Source organism: Eriocheir sinensis, chromosome 32, assembly GCF_024679095.1.
Source record: "Eriocheir sinensis breed Jianghai 21 chromosome 32, ASM2467909v1, whole genome shotgun sequence".
Classification (NCBI taxonomy): Eukaryota; Metazoa; Arthropoda; class Malacostraca; order Decapoda; family Varunidae; genus Eriocheir; species Eriocheir sinensis.
This window is the reverse complement of record NC_066540.1, coordinates 5,170,433-5,187,340: the sequence shown is the minus strand read 5'-3', so window position 1 is coordinate 5,187,340 and position 16,908 is coordinate 5,170,433. Positions and strand designations below refer to the sequence as shown.

The following is a 16,908-nucleotide window of genomic DNA, read 5'->3' as shown; positions in this document are numbered from 1 at the left end:
GAGCCGTCCCTGATGACACTGACCCCACTGATTATGAGTATGACGAAGATTACTTTCCAATAATTATTCAGTCGTCCCTACCGCCTGCACCACAATCAGTCCTGGAAGTCATCCGGTGTGGCTGCAAGGCCACCTGTGACACCAATCAGTGCTGTTGCCACTGCCAGGAGATAACCTGTTCCGACCTGGGCGAGTGCAGTCCGGACAAATGCCTCAACGATGACCCGAAACCCGATTTCGCTTTGGACGACGAGGAAGAGGACGGGAATTAGTTATGATTACTTGCGATACGAAATTGAGTTTTCGCTGCCACACCGGTCGAGTACCGATGATTATGTTCCATGATTCCATTCCGTGATTGAGTTCCGTTACCGTCACCACTGAATTTATTGTTTACCTACGGTTATGAATTTTCAATAACATTAATTAACACTATCACGCACGTGGACATATACACGTCACTATGATTGTCTGGTCAAAAATCACGGCTTTTGATTGACGTGACTGTCATGTCACAGGGACAAAAAAATTCACCAAAAGTTCTGCAATTCTCATTGACGCGTGACACTTGGTCTGTAGACAGGCTAGCACATGTCAGCTTGAGGTAAGCTGAAAGACCCTTCTGGCAGGGTTTTTCCTGGGTGAAAAGAAAATCTCTTAAGGAGACCAACCGAGGTGAAAAATGCGAAAAAATATTGAAAATGAGAAACTTCGTCAATGATCACCCTAAGGGCATAGAGAAAACATTACAGGGGGGAATTTTAACCAACAGAGTTTATAAGGGTGTTTAAATCGACGTTTAAATCACCCCGCGCGCTCAGTCAAGGTCACGTGAGGCAGAAGATACCTTTAGAAAAAAATTTGTAAGAAAAACACTGTAGTATTTAGACACGAATAGTTTTCTCTCTGGTGGTGTCTGATACTTTCTCCTGTGCGCGTGGGACAACACTGTCCCGTAGCTCTCACCATAATTCATCAGTGCGTGTCCTTGTCACGCAGAGGATAGGTGTAGGTGTGTACGCTCTCCCCCCACACTGCCTTTTTTTCCTCGTATGACAAAACTGCTGATGATGCTGGCTTCATCCAGTTCAAATGCCAAGAAGAAAGGCTGCCATTGTCAAGAGGACTGCCTGCTTGAAGAAGGCACGCCATGCTCAAGCAGAAAATGAAGAGAGACAGACAGGCGTTCCGCATGGAGCAGCGAGGCCTGACTCTCCACCACCCACCGCTGCTGCCTCACTCACCACCACCTCTCACTCGCTCCCTGCTGCCACGACTGCTGTTCCTGATGCTTCGCCAACACCATCATTACCACAGCCTTCTACTTCAGTTTCAAGAGAGAAGAGCCCATCTCACCACACACACACACACACACACACACACACACACACACACACACAAAAAAAAAAAAAAAACAAAAAAACGAATTCAAGACACGGAAAGACAGAGCTTCTGACAGATCATCACAGCCAAGAAAAAGATTAAAACAGAAAAGGAAAAAGCAAATCCTACCAGCCAGATAGTTTCTAACACTGCGATGCAAACAAAAGCTGGCAACAATGAGGGAGGCGGTGGCTCCCTGACACCCTCACCTTTGAGTGAGCAATATGCCATGTTCATGACTCAAGATCTCTTAAATAGCAAGACAACAACATTACAATACCTGGTACTAACAATATTCGGCACAGTGTGGCCAGTCATAGATGAGGAACATCAATATGTACTTACGTAACTTTAATGCCCTGTAACTCAAAGCTAACTTTTTACAATGCATTGGTGAATAATTCCTACATTTATTATTCGATTTTAATGAATAAGATACTGGTGGAAAGAGCATTAAAATGGCTTTTTTTCTGTTGTCTCAGAATTTTAAAAATTTGCTTTGGAACTTATATATTTTTGAAAATATAATTAAACGGGAAAATGGAATTTTTTTTTTGCTCATAAACTAAAGAGAAATAAAAATTCTGCCACAACAGCTTTCTTACCTATGATGTAAACTACTGTCAGACAATTTTGCAAGAAATTATAAAGGAAAACCTAGTCAGTTTTCATCAAATGTTTTTATTTTTTTATTTTGGCGTTTTGATTAAAAAAAAAAAGAAATATGGCCCAAAGTTGCTCAAACGTTCACTATATATTCACTTATGCAAAACAAATCATCAAAAAATCAAATCTGCAATTTGGGTGATAAGGAAAGAAGATAGGACTTTACTCAGTCGGTCTCCTTAAGTTGACTCTCTCTAGCAGCCGAGGACGGGTTAGTATGAGGCAGGGGGCAGGCTTCTGTGAACGGCTCAGGCAGAGAGAAATATCAGGCCCAGAGGAATGGCCGATGCATGCTGTAAATGCCTTCTCGCACACCAATTCCAAGATGTGGTGACGGCAAGTGAGGTGAAGAACTCTACTATTGAGCTGTTGCTCGATTATGGTACATACCCCTGCCGAAATCCGTGTTCAAAGCTGTGGTGTTACAGGATAGGGCAGAAATGCGATCCGTTACTCCCCAGTCTTTGAGAGCAGTCAGCACGGCATCGTCCATTGCTTGTCCGGTGCCACTGGGATGGATTGGGACTCCCAATAGCTTTGCAATGCCATGCCCTGATGGGAGAGCCTGCACGCATCTCTTTCCCCGCACACTCTGAGCATGTGCGAGCAGTCTCGCCTCCTGACTGGTGCGAGGATTATCACCTTGTGATTGGCCGCCTTCTCATCAGCTGATACATGTAAACATTTCATCAGCTGATACATGTAAAGATAATATTAATGATGATGATAATGCTCCCTCCTCCAATGCCCTCCCTAGTGCATCACCCACCCCTCACTATTCTTCCTCACTGCTTATCCCCACCCCTCACTCCCTTCCTCCACTGTCCCTGTCACTGCACTGCACTAACAGGGAAGACAGTGGAGGAAGGGAGTGAGGGGTGGGTGGTGCACTGGCAGGGAGGACAGTGGAGGAAGGGAGTGAGGGGTGGGTGGTGCACTGGCAGGGAGGACAGTGGAGGAAGGGAGTGAGGGGTGGGTGATGCACTAACAGGGAGGACAGTGGAGGAAGGGAGTGAGGGGTGGGTGGTGCACTGGCAGGGAGGACAGTGGAGGAAGGGAGTGAGGGGTGGGTGGTGCACTGGCAGGAGGACAGTGGAGGAAGGGAGTGAGGGGTGGGTGGTGCACTGGCAGGGAGGACAGTGGAGGAAGGGAGTGAGGGGTGGGTGATGCACTGGCAGGGAGGACAGTGGAGGAAGGGAGTGAGGGGTGGGTGATGCACTGGCAGGGAGGACAGTGGAGGAAGGGAGTGAGGGGTGGGTGATGCACTGGCAGGGAGGACAGTGGAGGAAGGGAGTGAGGGGTGGGTGGTGCACTGGCAGGGAGGACAGTGGAGGAAGGGAGTGAGGGGTGGGTGGTGCACTGGCAGGGAGGACAGTGGAGGAAGGGAGTGAGGGGTGGGTGATGCACTGGCAGGGAGGACAGTGGAGGAAGGGAGTGAGGGGTGGGTGATGCACTGGCAGGGAGGACAGTGGAGGAAGGGAGTGAGGGGTGGGTGGTGCACTGGCAGGGAGGACAGTGGAGGAAGGGAGTGAGGGGTGGGTGGTGCACTGGCAGGGAGGACAGTGGAGGAAGGGAGCATTGTTATTATCATCATTAATATTATCTTTACATGTATCAGCTGATGAAATGTTTACATGTATCAGGTGATGAGAAGGCGGCCAATCATGAGGCGAGAATCCTTGCGCCGATCAAGAGGCGAGACTGCTCGCGCATGCTCAGAGTGTGCGGGGAAAAAGCTGCGTGCAGGCCGTCCCGTCCTGATACCAGAACAGAAAGTCGGTCGCCTGTAGCTGCAGCACCACCTGCCATTGTCTGCACCATCTTGCCATCCCAGTACACAACCAGCGGCACCAAAGGCTTGAACGAATTTTTAATTTCCTTGGCAGCTTCTGCACGAAACCTCATCTGGTCTCGCCAGAAGGACTCACGGTTTAACACCAGCTCTTTGGGGTCATGACCAAGGGTTTTTGCAGCTGCTGCAAGTATATGAACTCCTGCACGATCAGATATCTTGGCCCTATCCATTGCAGCTGAGAGTTGTGCATTCATGATTTTGTTTGAGCTCCTGGTGCACTTTGTTGGGGGTATAACGACTGAAGATGGCAATGGAACACAGCTGTCAGCAGCCTCTTCTGCACCACGACACTGAAAAGGGGAATGAATGGGACTGGAGCTGCTGGAACTTGATGTAGAGCTGGATACAAGTTCAGTTATTTCTTCCAGTTTACACTTTTCAGGTTGAGAGCGCTTCATTCGCTTCTTTCTTCTCTTCGTCCCTCTGCTGTTGTTCTTCTTGACGTGCGAGAGACATGACCCGTGTTGTTGCCATTGTGCCCCGGCACACCTCCTCCCTCTGTGCTCGTAGAAACTCCCTGTCCTCGGCGATTGTAATCATTGAAATTGCATCTTCATGTACAATGTCAAAGAGGCGATCAAGGGCAAGGGACAGAAGGAAATCATTTTCGTTCTTCTGTTGTTTTTCTATTTGCCTGTTTTTGTTCTTCTTTAGACTTTTCCAGTTATCTTGTAGTCGTACAACTTTCTCTCTTGCTTGCTACACTTTCTGCATTGGAATACATGCTTGATCCCAGAAGGTACTCATTAGTTTGATCGTTTCCGCCGCTGCTTCCTTTGTTTTCATCTTCTGGTTAAGATGGAGGTAGAGATAGTAATGAAGCACCTGTTTGCATGTTGGCAGCATGCTCCCCATGATAGTAGACTTGACTGAATCAAGTAGGTAGACACTTGTCATAGCTCTGGCTCCAGATGCCATGGTACCAGAAAAAAAAAAAAAAAAAAAAACATTTATTGTCAAGCCTGCAGTGTAGAACTGCATATAGTAGAGAGGGAAGCGACTCTGTGCAGCTGTCTCTCACAGCATCACCCAAGCAACTACAGTCACCGCAGAAAAAATGTCCACACCTGGCAATAACAGACATCTTTCCGACACAACATTGCACTCTTGTTTAATTAGGCACACGGTCACAAAACTATTGATATGGACGGAAAATTTGCCCAGTATGATAGCCCCTTTAGAGTGTTCCCAAATTCTGCAAGATTTTATGACACTAATGAAACCTTGTTATTAGAACAAAATGTACTACTATATAATAACTTTATATAAATAGAGATAAAGTTGGGGCATACGCTGTAGCAGCTGCGGCCTCAGTGCTCTTCTCCGTAACACTGGCCCTTGAGCCTGTGGTGGGAGGAGCCCATTACCGGGACACAGGGCCAGTGTGACATCCGGGTTACCACAGCTACCTTCCCAGGCTTTCCCAGGTACCCATTTGTCAACCAGCCCGAAAGGGAGGAAAAGCTGGGTGAGCTGCACCGACTGCCCGGCCAGATTCAACCCAGGCCTGTGGAGTAAAATGCCGGGCACGCTGACCACTAGACCAGAGGCATTATATAAATAGTTGCAGATAAGTTTGCCAAATAACATATAGTATAGAGTATTCATATATTCTTTTCTAGTGATTTCTATTCATTCATTAATTCTCATATATATATATATATATATATATATATATATATATATATATATATATATATATATATATATATTATACAAGTATATAGTATAATATCCACATTAATAACATCGCCTCCTTGGAGGCAGGCGATACATACTATATGTGAAAAATAGACATTATGAAAATTAAATCCTCCGATCGATATTAATCTACACACAACATAATATTAATTATTAGATTACCGTAAGACTTATGCAGCATTTTTACAGGAATGTAAGTCTCAGGAAGGAGTTCTGCGGAAGAAGATAAATGAGTATGATTATCCAAGTAGCAATGGAAAATCCCCCCACCCATCCACACACACACCACTGTCCTCACCAGCCAACACCTACAGAGCAGTTACTTCCGCCCGTCTTACAGGCTTGGATCATGCTGCCCCTTACCCCCCATCTCCTCTTAGTGAGTCACATCCAATGGTAGGGTTGATAAATCAATGTCAAGCAAATGATCTTTGGTCCCTTGAAAGCAATAAAACCAAGCCCAAACCCAGCAATTCTCAGAAACGGCCCTCACTCACTACACACTTGTTGGCACACAGACAACCATACATACATAGCCCTCCCATCCCTCCTACCTGCAACACACACACACACACACACACACACACACACACACACAGATGATGCTAAGCTGCAAAGACATATAAGAAACAGTGAAGACTGCAAGGAGCTGCAAGAAGACCTAAACAAGATTTGAAAATGGGGTCAGAAATAGGAGATGAAATTCAACGTGAAGAAATGTCATGTTATGGAAATGGGAAAAAGTGTAGAAAGACCAAAATGGACATATAAAATGGGAGATGGTGAAATATTAAAGAAAGTAAATGAAGAGAGAGACCTGGGAGTAATAATGCAAGATTATATGCAACCAGGAAGTCATATAAATCGGATCTTCGGTGATACATATAACATGGTGAGAAATATAGGCATAGCATTCCACTACATGGACAAAGAAATGATGAAAAAATTAATAACTACTATGATCAGACCTAAACTAGGATACGCGGAAACAGTGTGGTCTCCACATATGAAGAAACACATAGTAAAACTAGAAAGAATACAGAGGATGGCAACAAAAATGGTTCCAGAACTGGAGGGACTGACATATGAAGAGAGACTAAAGGAAATGGACTTGCCAACACTAGAACAAAGAAGAGAAAGAGGAGACCTAATACAAATATATAGGCTATTGAGTAAAATGGAAGAAGTAGATAACAAGAAATTGCTACTAAGAGAGGAACCTTCCAGCAGGAATACTAGAGGACAGAGTAAAAAGTTGAGGAAGGGAAGATGCTCAAGAGACAAAGAAATATAGCTTCCCACAAAGAAATATAGAGGTTTGGAACAGATTAAGTGAAGAAATAGTATCGGCGAAGAGTGTGCAAAGTTTCAAGGAAAAGTTGGATAATTATAGATACGGAGACGGGACCACACGAGCGTAAGCCCAGGCCCTGTAAAATTACAACTAAGTAAATACACACACACACACACACCAGCATTCCTGAAGCTGAGACTGAAGGCTGAGACAATGTTAGCACAATGAGGCAAGGCATTTCAGTAAACAAGACAGCAAAATAAAAAGTTCCTGAATTATACTTTTCAACATTTAAAATTATCTTCTCCATATAATATATGTTTTCTTTTGCTAGTTGAGCTAGGCACTTTTTACATATAACTATATCTGCTTCGGAAAACGTCGTAGTACTATACCCATTTTCATTTTTTCACCTACTGTTCAGACTTCTTGTTTTCAATGTGTAAATTTATGGCATTTAAGGTTGTTATAATGGATTCTAGTGGTTCACCACAAGCTTTGTAAGCACACTTTTTTATAGTAACGTTTATCTTGTTTGCCTGATTCATACTGCCGGCCCCCTCTCCCTCACCTCTTGGGCGAGTAACAATCAGTCAAGGTTGATGACAATGACATATGGTTGATCTTTGGTAACTTTGATAGAATAGTAGTCAGAAATCCCAAGCTGTCTGCATTCACTATTTCATTGTATTAAGCACTCTGCCACTGCCTCCTTGAAGCAGTTTGCTGATCGGACACCATTCAGACAGAGCTATTGAACACAGCAGTCAAAAGTATTTTGCCTAATCAACTCCCTTTCTCTGACTGGCTGTCTAATTTCTCTAAATCTTTTACTGCTATTTTCAAGTTAACTGATCCATTGGACTTGTTAGCTGTATGCCTCCTGAAGACTACCACCACAGGACTTCATACCCTTGGGTCTCAGTCCTATGATGTCAAACTTCCTGATGCAGGAATTAATAAAAATTTCAACTAGTATTTCATCCCTATCTCTGGTAAACTCAACTTCAGTCTTCCTTCAACTGTATTCCCTTCTTCCTATGACTTACTTTCAAGAGGAGAGTATTAAGACCTGTCTAGTCAATTTCTCTTTTGGAATATTCTTCTATTGTTTTATGGGTACTAGAAGTGTGCCTACAGACAGTTTGTCTATGGACAATGTGCCTACTGGACATTGTGCCTACGGACAGTTTGCCTACCAGACATTATGCCTACGGGCACCATGGCTACCATTCATTATGGCTAACGGACATTTGGAATTTATTTATCAATTTATTTTATTTATTTATTTATTTATTTTTTTTTTTTTTTACATCTTCAACTATGGCGCCTGTAGGTTTGTTTGGAGGGGCCTGGTGGTATGGCCCAGCCCGTTGTGGTGCAGGCAAGTGTTTAAAGTGGCGCCATCTTGCATTGGCTCATGCTGCCCTGAGCTCATCTTTAATCCTAAAAATCTAGAGTCTGAGTTGATGGGTGGTCTTCTGGACAGCATGTGGGTAGTCTTAAGCTGGCATCACAAGGGCAAATTTCTGCCAACATGTTGCTCGTTTTGTTGGTGATAACGCCAACCAACAATGTTGCATCACACTGCTACCCTGAACACTGTTGTGTTGACGCCTCACTCAACAACAACAAACACCACACCAGCATCATCTCCAGCCACTTTACCATGAATCGAAGGATACTGATGATTTAGAAGATTGTACTGCTGCATTGCACATAATGAAGAATGTGCTACGACTGCAGAAATGCCAGAAGATGCATTAGGGCGTCCATGGGTAGTTTGTCAAACTTTGTTTATACCTCACGGCCAGGCAATAGACTCTCACCACCAGGCGAGAGGCCAGGATCGGGGTTGCCAGATTCTTTTGACTGATAAGTAGCCTTTACTCACACATCAAAGTAGCAGATTTCAGCATGAAGTAGCCAAATGAGCTTCAGAATTACTCAAAATTTAAGTAGCAGGTAGTGGATTAAAAGCTAAGAAGCGAGGTCGGGCAGCAGTGACCCACCATACAGTCAGTTGAGTGTTATAAATAACTTTACACAGGTTATGGACAAATAAATCACAAACACATACTTGCACATGTATCGTCGGTTTTTGAGTTTTACCATTTACAATTTGAGTAAATATGTACGATGATTGATTTCAATTACATTTACAACTTATAGCACGAATGTCATTTGACCCTCGCTTTCTCCTCCTGACCAGTCTGACATCACATCTGGTTGTCCATTCTTCTCGAACCCCACACCAGATCTTGTTCAAGGTTGTTCATTTTGCCCAACAGCCAACAAAACGACCAACATGTTGAGCAAAATTTGCCCTAATGTGACCGCCAACTTTAGCCACTCGGCAGCGGCTGAAAAATCCCACCTTGGTAAGTCTCTGGGCGAATCGAACTCACGTGCGTCCTAAACGAGGCACCGCCACTCTACCCACTCAGCCACCACCTCCCCAAAATGCTACACTAAACACTTTATACATTATTCATGCCACATGCTAACTTGAATCAATAACAGTACCATTGGTGTTCTGTGTCACAAAGCATAAGAACAAATGGAGCCATACAATGCAATATGGACTTTTCTTGGAGAACGAAAAGAAATTCTAAACCCAGCATCCCTGATACTTGACTCTGAAAGAGCAGCATTGAATTCTATCAAGATACTTTCCAGAGTCAAATCGGTAAAGGTTGTCTGTTTCACTTTGGGCAATGTGTGGCGAAGAATCAGCCAAAGGACTTGCCAGCTGGTATGCCTCAGTGTCCCGTAAATGAACATGATTTAATCACTTCAAACACTTGCATCTCACGTTCCTTAACAAGGTGTTAGCCACATATATGAACGATTTATGTCTGCACTGGATGAGAAATGGACAAAATTTTGGGAGACTTCTAACCTATTTTGAGGATATGTGGATTGGAAATGTGCAGCAAGGACAAAAAGGCAGCCCATGTTCCGCATAGGAACTTTGGAATGTTTGTGACAGAGTTTTACAAAAGTTGCTTTACACCAACAAGTCGATAGGAGGCTGGCACACAGCCTTAGACCTAAGTGTCGCCAGTGAACACTGCCAACTCTGTGGTGACTCTATATATATATATATATATATATATATATATATATATATATATATATATATATATATATATATATATATAATATATATAGTCAAATCTCTAGTATGATGTGGATTAAGTAAGGCACAGTTTCCTATGACGCAGATATTGTTTTCAGAACCCAGTGTGTTCAGATCACACGGTAAAACCATCTATGATGCAGTTCAGTGGTCTGCCCTGCCAAATGAGCGCATGGAGTTGCCAGGTTGGATTTTTTTTTTTCAAGAGGAGAAAATCTCATGAGGTGGCAGTTGGGTTTGGTTTTTGGGAGGAGGATTTCTCCAAATCTCTCTCTCTCTCTCTCTCTCTCTCTCTCTCTCTCTCTCTCTCTCTCTCTCTCTCTCTCTCTCTCTCTCTCTCTCTTTCTGCATTTTTGTATTCAGTAAGTTACAAATTATCCTCACAATCAGGAATGACTCATATAGCCAAAATTTATAGATGTAAAATAAGAAGAATGTTACTTGCAGTCGGGCTGCCCGTGGCTCCTCACTCCAAATTCCAAGTCACAGTCATGGGGTGCTCGACCACTCCTGCATCTATTCCGTAATCTTTGCTCCCACCTTTGCTCCTTTTTTTCATATAAAGTGGACCTGGCCCAACTGTCTATTCTGTGGGCAAAAAAAAGAAAAGTGATTCTGGCTAAACTTCAGCTTGTTCCTATATCTACAGCAAGTAGCCACTTTCTCCACATGTCAGCCTGCTGGCAACTGGCTTTTAAAAATCTAAATTGGTGTTCCCAGAGCCTTTCCCTTTCTTTTGTCTTTCTGCTTACCCAGTCCAAAAGGGGAAGAAATCAGAGGAACACGATGTATAAAAAAACTAATGAGAGAATGAGAGAGAGAGAGAGAGAGGAAGAGAGAGAGAGAGAGAGAGAGAGAGAGAGAGAGAGAGAGAGAGAGAGAGAGAGAGAGAGAGAGAGAGAGAGAGAGAGAGGAGAGAGAGAGAGATTCTTTGAAAGTGGGTGGTCAGCCATAATTATTGCGATTATTATGCATGCCAAATGTATGGCTTGTCCCATTTCGGGTTGGCAGGGGAAGAAGTAAATGGTTGGGCGAGACTGGGGCGTTTTTGGGCAGGGAATGTGGCGGCGGGCGCACCCCAGTAATAACATCTGTATTATTAGATGTACTTGCTTGTTAATAATGTGTGTACATTTGTAGCGTGTTATGTATTTGTGGGAATTCAAGGCTTAATAACTATGTGTTTATTTGTATATGCATTATATGTATTTGTGGAAATTACGCATTCTATGGAGAATGCATGCTTATCGATGCTCTCGCCAGACGTGTAAGCTCTCTGGGAATTGTGGCGTAAGCGGGCAGTGCTGCCTCTAATGGCCAGTTGCTAGCTGGTCGGCGCCTACCACATCCACCTCACGATGCTCTGAAGGCGTATGTGGAGGTGGAGAATGCATCTGTGCATGTATTAAGTGACTCTGATGGTGCTGGAAGTGGTGCTTCTGTGTGTTTATAAGGTATGTCATTATTATATATGCAAATTGGGGAGAAAATGTGGGGTTAACTTCATATCACTGGTACTAAGTTTGTAACAGCTGGTTGCCTATATTCATATCATTTTAAGATTGGATTACTTCCTTTTACAATGTCCCTTGTAATGTTTGGATATTTGCCTTATATGGATGTTGGTTTTTTTTTGGTATAGTGTTAATGGTGCTGCCAGACAGCTGTTAGAGGAGGACCCCACGAATCATGCAAATCTGTGCCTTTATTCACGGATTTCTGCTGGGTACCAGAGGAGGGCATTGTTGTGAAGTGAATGATTGTTGGTAATGTTTAGGATGGATAATATCTGGCCATGGTGATGGTACTGGTGTTTAGCGACCATATGGTGATATACCAAATGCCTCTGGTGACCGCCTCATTGACATAGGCTAATGATATTTGTGTGACCATCTGGTGATATATTACTGCAGTGTAAAAAGTGTGGCGATATGGTGATGGTATTTTGTGCTGATGCGCCAATGATGGTAGGAATTTATCATGTATACTAATGTAATGTTATCTACAGGTCGAGATTAAACTTATTTACGGCGAGCCAAGTTTTTTACGTCTGGTACCTGAGCGCCCACAACATATACGTGCGCTTTCCAGTACTTTGTTTTAAAGACATTACCAATGGCGGCGACTGACGTTATAGTTTTCAACATGAAACTGTCCTATGGGGTAGTGGGGGTGGCTTGCAGGAGGAAGCGAGAGGTGCAAGTGAGAGTGAAAGTGGGCAAAAGTCTTGGGCTAGAAGGAACCCCGCAGCCACCACTACCCCATCGCCAGTGATTTATGTGGAAATACTATAGCAGCAATCGCCGCCATTGGTAACGCATCAAAAACAAAATTACTGTGAAAGCAGCCCTAGTTAACCCTGGCCCCTACACAGCAAGGAGTCGGCTCGCTTACCACACATGTTGCTACATGGCAATGGCTTGCAAGCCTGCTACCAGAAACCCACGGGCAAGATTAAAATTTTGCCCACTGACGAAGAAGAGCAGAAACTGGACGTCATCAGGAGGATTAAGAGAAGTGATAGGCAGGAAACAATGAATTTTCCCCACGTGGCCGAGCGTATGATAGGATAAAATGGCGGCTAGTCAGTACCAAATTCTATTTTCCCCATACATACTAATTGAAAAATTGGAGGTGTTGGCAGTGGCCGAGTGGATAAGGTGGTGAGCGTGGGTCTGACTGAACAACATCAAAAAACAGATAATGCCTGCCGTTACTCGAATATATATATATATATATATATATATATATATATATATATATATATATATATATATATATATATATATATATATATATATATATATATATTTTATTCAAATAAGAAAAGATGTTTTAGCATTGCGAAATATCCGTTAGGCACATTGTCCATATGTATAATGTTCAGTAGGCACACTGTCTGTAGGCAAATTGTCCAGCCACGGTCTGCCTCCTTTGTTATAAAAAATATTAAATTACATTCTTTTGCCTTCACTACATACACACTTATTCTATTACCTTTTTTCGCTTCTGCATAGCTCTAGCTACTGACATCCAGTGCTCAGGGCCAAGGGCTGCAGCTGGGAAGCACGGTGCTCTCTTGGATCAGCTGTGAGGCCACGGGGAGTGTGGGCATGAAGAGTGACTCTGTGTCCTCTGTGTCTTTATCCTCTTCCTCTTCTTCACTTTCTATCCAAAAGCTCCTCATTACCTTGGAGGCCTGCCAAAAATGTTAAAAGTCTTACATTACAACCAATCTCCTTAAATACAACTGACCTCCATACATCACTCAAATAGGAATATAAAATAATAAATAAGTGAATGAATACATCAACTTATATAAATTATACATTCGTAAATATTTGAAATATATGTAAATCTATTAATCAATTGATATTTTTCTTTTTTTTATCTAGAAAAGTATATAGTATACCTTTGATGTGACGACTGCACCACTAATGCTGGTGACAGTTGTTGGCCTCTCTGGAGCCGTGGCTGCAGTCTCCTGTGGGATGAATGAATGAACGAATGATAGAATAGAGAGGTAAATGAATTAATAAGTAATGAATGACAGAAAAGACAGAAAACTGGAGGAAACAAAATGAGGTATATATATATATATATATATATTTTTTTTTTTTTTTTTTTTTTTTTTACAGCAAAGGAGACAGCTCAAGGGCACAAAAAAGTAAACATTAATAAAAAAAAAAGCCCGCTACTCGCTGCTCCTAAAAAGAATCCAAAGAGGTGGCCGAAAGATAAGTCAGTTTCGGGAGGGTCTGATATACCCTCTTGAAAAAGAGTTCCAATGGTAGGAGGAAATACAGATGAAGGGAAGATTGTTCCAGAGTTTACCAGCGTTGAGGGATGAAAAGAAGATGCTAAGTTGTTAACTCTTACAAGGGTTTGGACAGTATAGGGATGAGCATGAGTAGAAAGTCGAGTAGCAGCGAATGGAGGGGGGGGCATGCAGTTAGCAAGTTCAGAAGAGCAGTCAGCGTGGAAATATCGATAGAAGATAGAAAGAGAGGCAACATTACAGTGAGGGAATTTAAGAGGTAGAAGACTATCAGTATGAGGAGGAGGAGAGCTGATGAGACGAAGAGCCTTTGCCTCCACTCTGTCCAGAAGAGCTGTGTGGTGGAGCCCCACATGAGATGCATACTCCATAATGAAAGGACAAGGCCCCTGTATATGGACAGCAACTGTGCAGGGGAGAAGAACTGGCGGAGACGCATAGAACGCCCAGCCTCGAGGAAGCTGATTTAGTAAGAGATGAGATATGAAGTTTCCAGTTGAGATTTTGAGTTAAGGATAGACCGAGGATGTTTAGTGTTGAGGAAGGTGATAGCTGGGTGTTGTCAAAGAATAGGAGATAGTTGTTTGGAAGATTGTGTCGAGTGGATAGGTGGAGAAACTGTGGTTTTGAGGCGTTGAAGGACACCAGGTTCTTCTTGCCCCAATTGAAATAATAGTAAGGTCTGAGGCTGTTCTGCAGCCTCCAGCCTTGAGTCGTTAAGTTCTGAAGGTGGGTCTTCTATTAAAAGAAGTTGAATAATGCAGAGTGGAATCATCGGCGTAGGAATGGATAGGACAGTTCGTTTTGGAAAGAAGATCATCAATGAACAACAGAAAAGAGTGGGAGATAGGACAGAACCCTGTGGGACACCACTGTTAATAGATTTAGGGAAGAACAGTGACCGTCTACCACGGCAGACATAGAACGGTCAGAAAGGAAACTGGAGATAAAGGTACAGAGAGAAGGATAGAAACCGTAGGAGGGTAGTTTAGAAAGCAAAGATTTGTGCCAGACCCTATCAAAAGCTTTTGATATGTCCAGCGTAATAGCAGAAGTTTCACCAAAACGGCTAAGAGAGGATGACCAAGAGTCAGTTAAGAAGGCAGATCACAAGGAGAACGCCTTGCGGAACTCCATACTGGCGATCAGATAGAAGGTCAGAAGTGGAAAGGTGCTTTTGAATCTTATGGAAAAGGATATAGTATTCAGCTTTAGATGACTGAAACTAACGTTGGTGCTAGGACGGTAGTTTGAGGGATTGGAGCCGTCAGTCTTCTTAGGTACAGGATGAATGAATGAACGAATGATAGAAGGAATAGAGAGGTAAATGAATTAATAAGTAATGAATGACAGAAAAGACAGAAACTGGAGGAAACAAAATGAGGTATATGCTGCTTAGTAATGATTAGTGGTTTAATAGTCAGGCTTTTCATGCTGGGAAATGATGCTAATTCAAATAGTTACAACTGGAAGAAGGAAGTGGAGGAGCAAAACATTAAAAAAACTTTCACAATGATGGAAATAAAGTTGATCACAGAACACCCACCGTTATGCCAGATTCTTGCAGGCCGGTCTTGGCAGCCCTTGCAGCAAGGGAGCTGGAGGACTGCTGGGGGAGGGCTGGCAGGAGATCCCACATGTCCTCAGGGTCAGGTTCCTCCTCCGTTTGACCGTCCACTGGTACCCTGGTTGAGGCCGAAGTCATCATCTCTGGAACATTCTTCATGATGGAGTTCTTGATGAGGCTTTGGATGAAGGAACTGCTAGTGGTCAGGCTTTGCTGGTGTCCACCTGCAGCTCTCCTATTGGCTCTTTGGGTCTTCAGGGAAACATATGGTGATACCATGAAGGGTCTGCCCTGCACCCCCTTTGTGCTCTGGCTGTTTTCAGAATTTGTGTTGTCTTTCTTGTTTTCTGACATGGGCACAGGCTTGGGCGGTTCCATAATAAGGATGTCATCGTCACGATCAAATATAATTTTGCTCACTGACTCTCTGTGCTCTGGTCTGTAATTCCTTCTTTTCAGCCTTTCTCGTGTCTGATGGAGGAAGCTCTTCTTTTTCTGGGTTGCACTAAATTCTGAAATCATGTCATCTTCATCACTATCAGTAAGCGATCCATCTTCATACTGTGACTCTGACTCTGACCCATCGGAAGAAAGACTTCTGTCAAAGACTTCTAGGTCACATGCTTTTTTTGGCTGATTTGGTGATTCACCAGTGTTCGGAGGTTCATGCCGCATAAACTGACCTGTAACTTTATCTGTTCCTGCATCTGGATCAACATGTAATCTCTTCAGCACATTGCCTTCACTGCTGGGAACAATGCCGCTATTCTGCCCAGGTGACAACATGGCATCTATGGCCAGGTGTGTTGCAACAGAAGCCTTGGCGGGCACGCTTGACTCATTCCTTTGTCTCTTCGGTGACTTGACTGCGTTTGAGATGTGCTCCCTTTTTCGGCTGTTATTCTGTCCCCTCTTTTTCACTGTAGGATGTTCAACAGTTGACTCAGACTGTTGCATCGCCTTATGATGGCGTGAGGATTCAGTTCTTGTGCTACTCCTTGCTTTCTTATCCACTGTCTGCTGTTTTTCTATGGCTTTTTTATCTTTTTCTTTGTTGTTAGTTTTTTTAGCTGTTTGGTCTACCTTTTTTCTTTTCTCTATGTTAGTAATTTTGCTGACAGTTTGTTCTACTTGTGTGTTTGCTTCCATGTTGCTGCCAGTATGAGTTCTTGTACTCTGTTCTCTTCCTTGGGCTTTTTTCTTCTCTTTTTTGGAAGTCTTTCGTGTAGTTGCTTCTGTTTCTTTGCCAGAACTAGTTTCACTGGGCGAGTTTTCATTTACCATGATAAGCATCGTGTCCATGGTGTCAAGGAGGCAGATTATATACTTCCCATATTCAACCCTATGCAGAATACCAGCAGTCCCTCCCACTGCCTCCTGCACCAACTTCACACTACTATCACTGCTCTCTTGAGGTCTTTCCTCCTCCTCTTCTGCACCTCTAATACTGCACACTGTCCTGGTTTCATTTGTTTTATTTACAGACAGGATGCCCTCACTGCCCCCACCAAGCCTTCTCAGC

The 16,908-nt window shown here is 43.3% G+C and overlaps 1 protein-coding gene across 1 annotated transcript; it reads right to left on the bottom strand.

Annotated features, from left to right (window-relative positions):
• Positions 1-13,081: 13,081 nt before the first annotated feature.
• Positions 13,082-16,894, bottom strand: LOC127006413 (uncharacterized). The gene is made up of 3 exons (XM_050876368.1): positions 15,366-16,894; positions 13,454-13,525; positions 13,082-13,240 (listed from the first exon to the last, which is right to left on the bottom strand). The coding sequence occupies exons 1-3, from the start codon at positions 16,686-16,688 to the stop codon at positions 13,082-13,084; spliced, it is 1,554 nt and encodes a 517-aa protein (XP_050732325.1). The 5' UTR covers positions 16,689-16,894.
• Positions 16,895-16,908: the final 14 nt, after the last annotated feature.

Coding starts and splice junctions, on each gene's coding strand:
- LOC127006413 (XM_050876368.1), bottom strand. CDS start 16,688: ATGGACACGATGCTTATCATGGTAAATGAAAACTCGCCCAGTGAAACT. Junction 13,526..15,365: donor TGCAAGAATCTGGCATAACG/GTGGGTGTTCTG, acceptor TTCATCCCACAG/GAGACTGCAGCCACGGCTCC. Junction 13,241..13,453: donor GTGCAGTCGTCACATCAAAG/GTATACTATATA, acceptor CATTTTTGGCAG/GCCTCCAAGGTAATGAGGAG.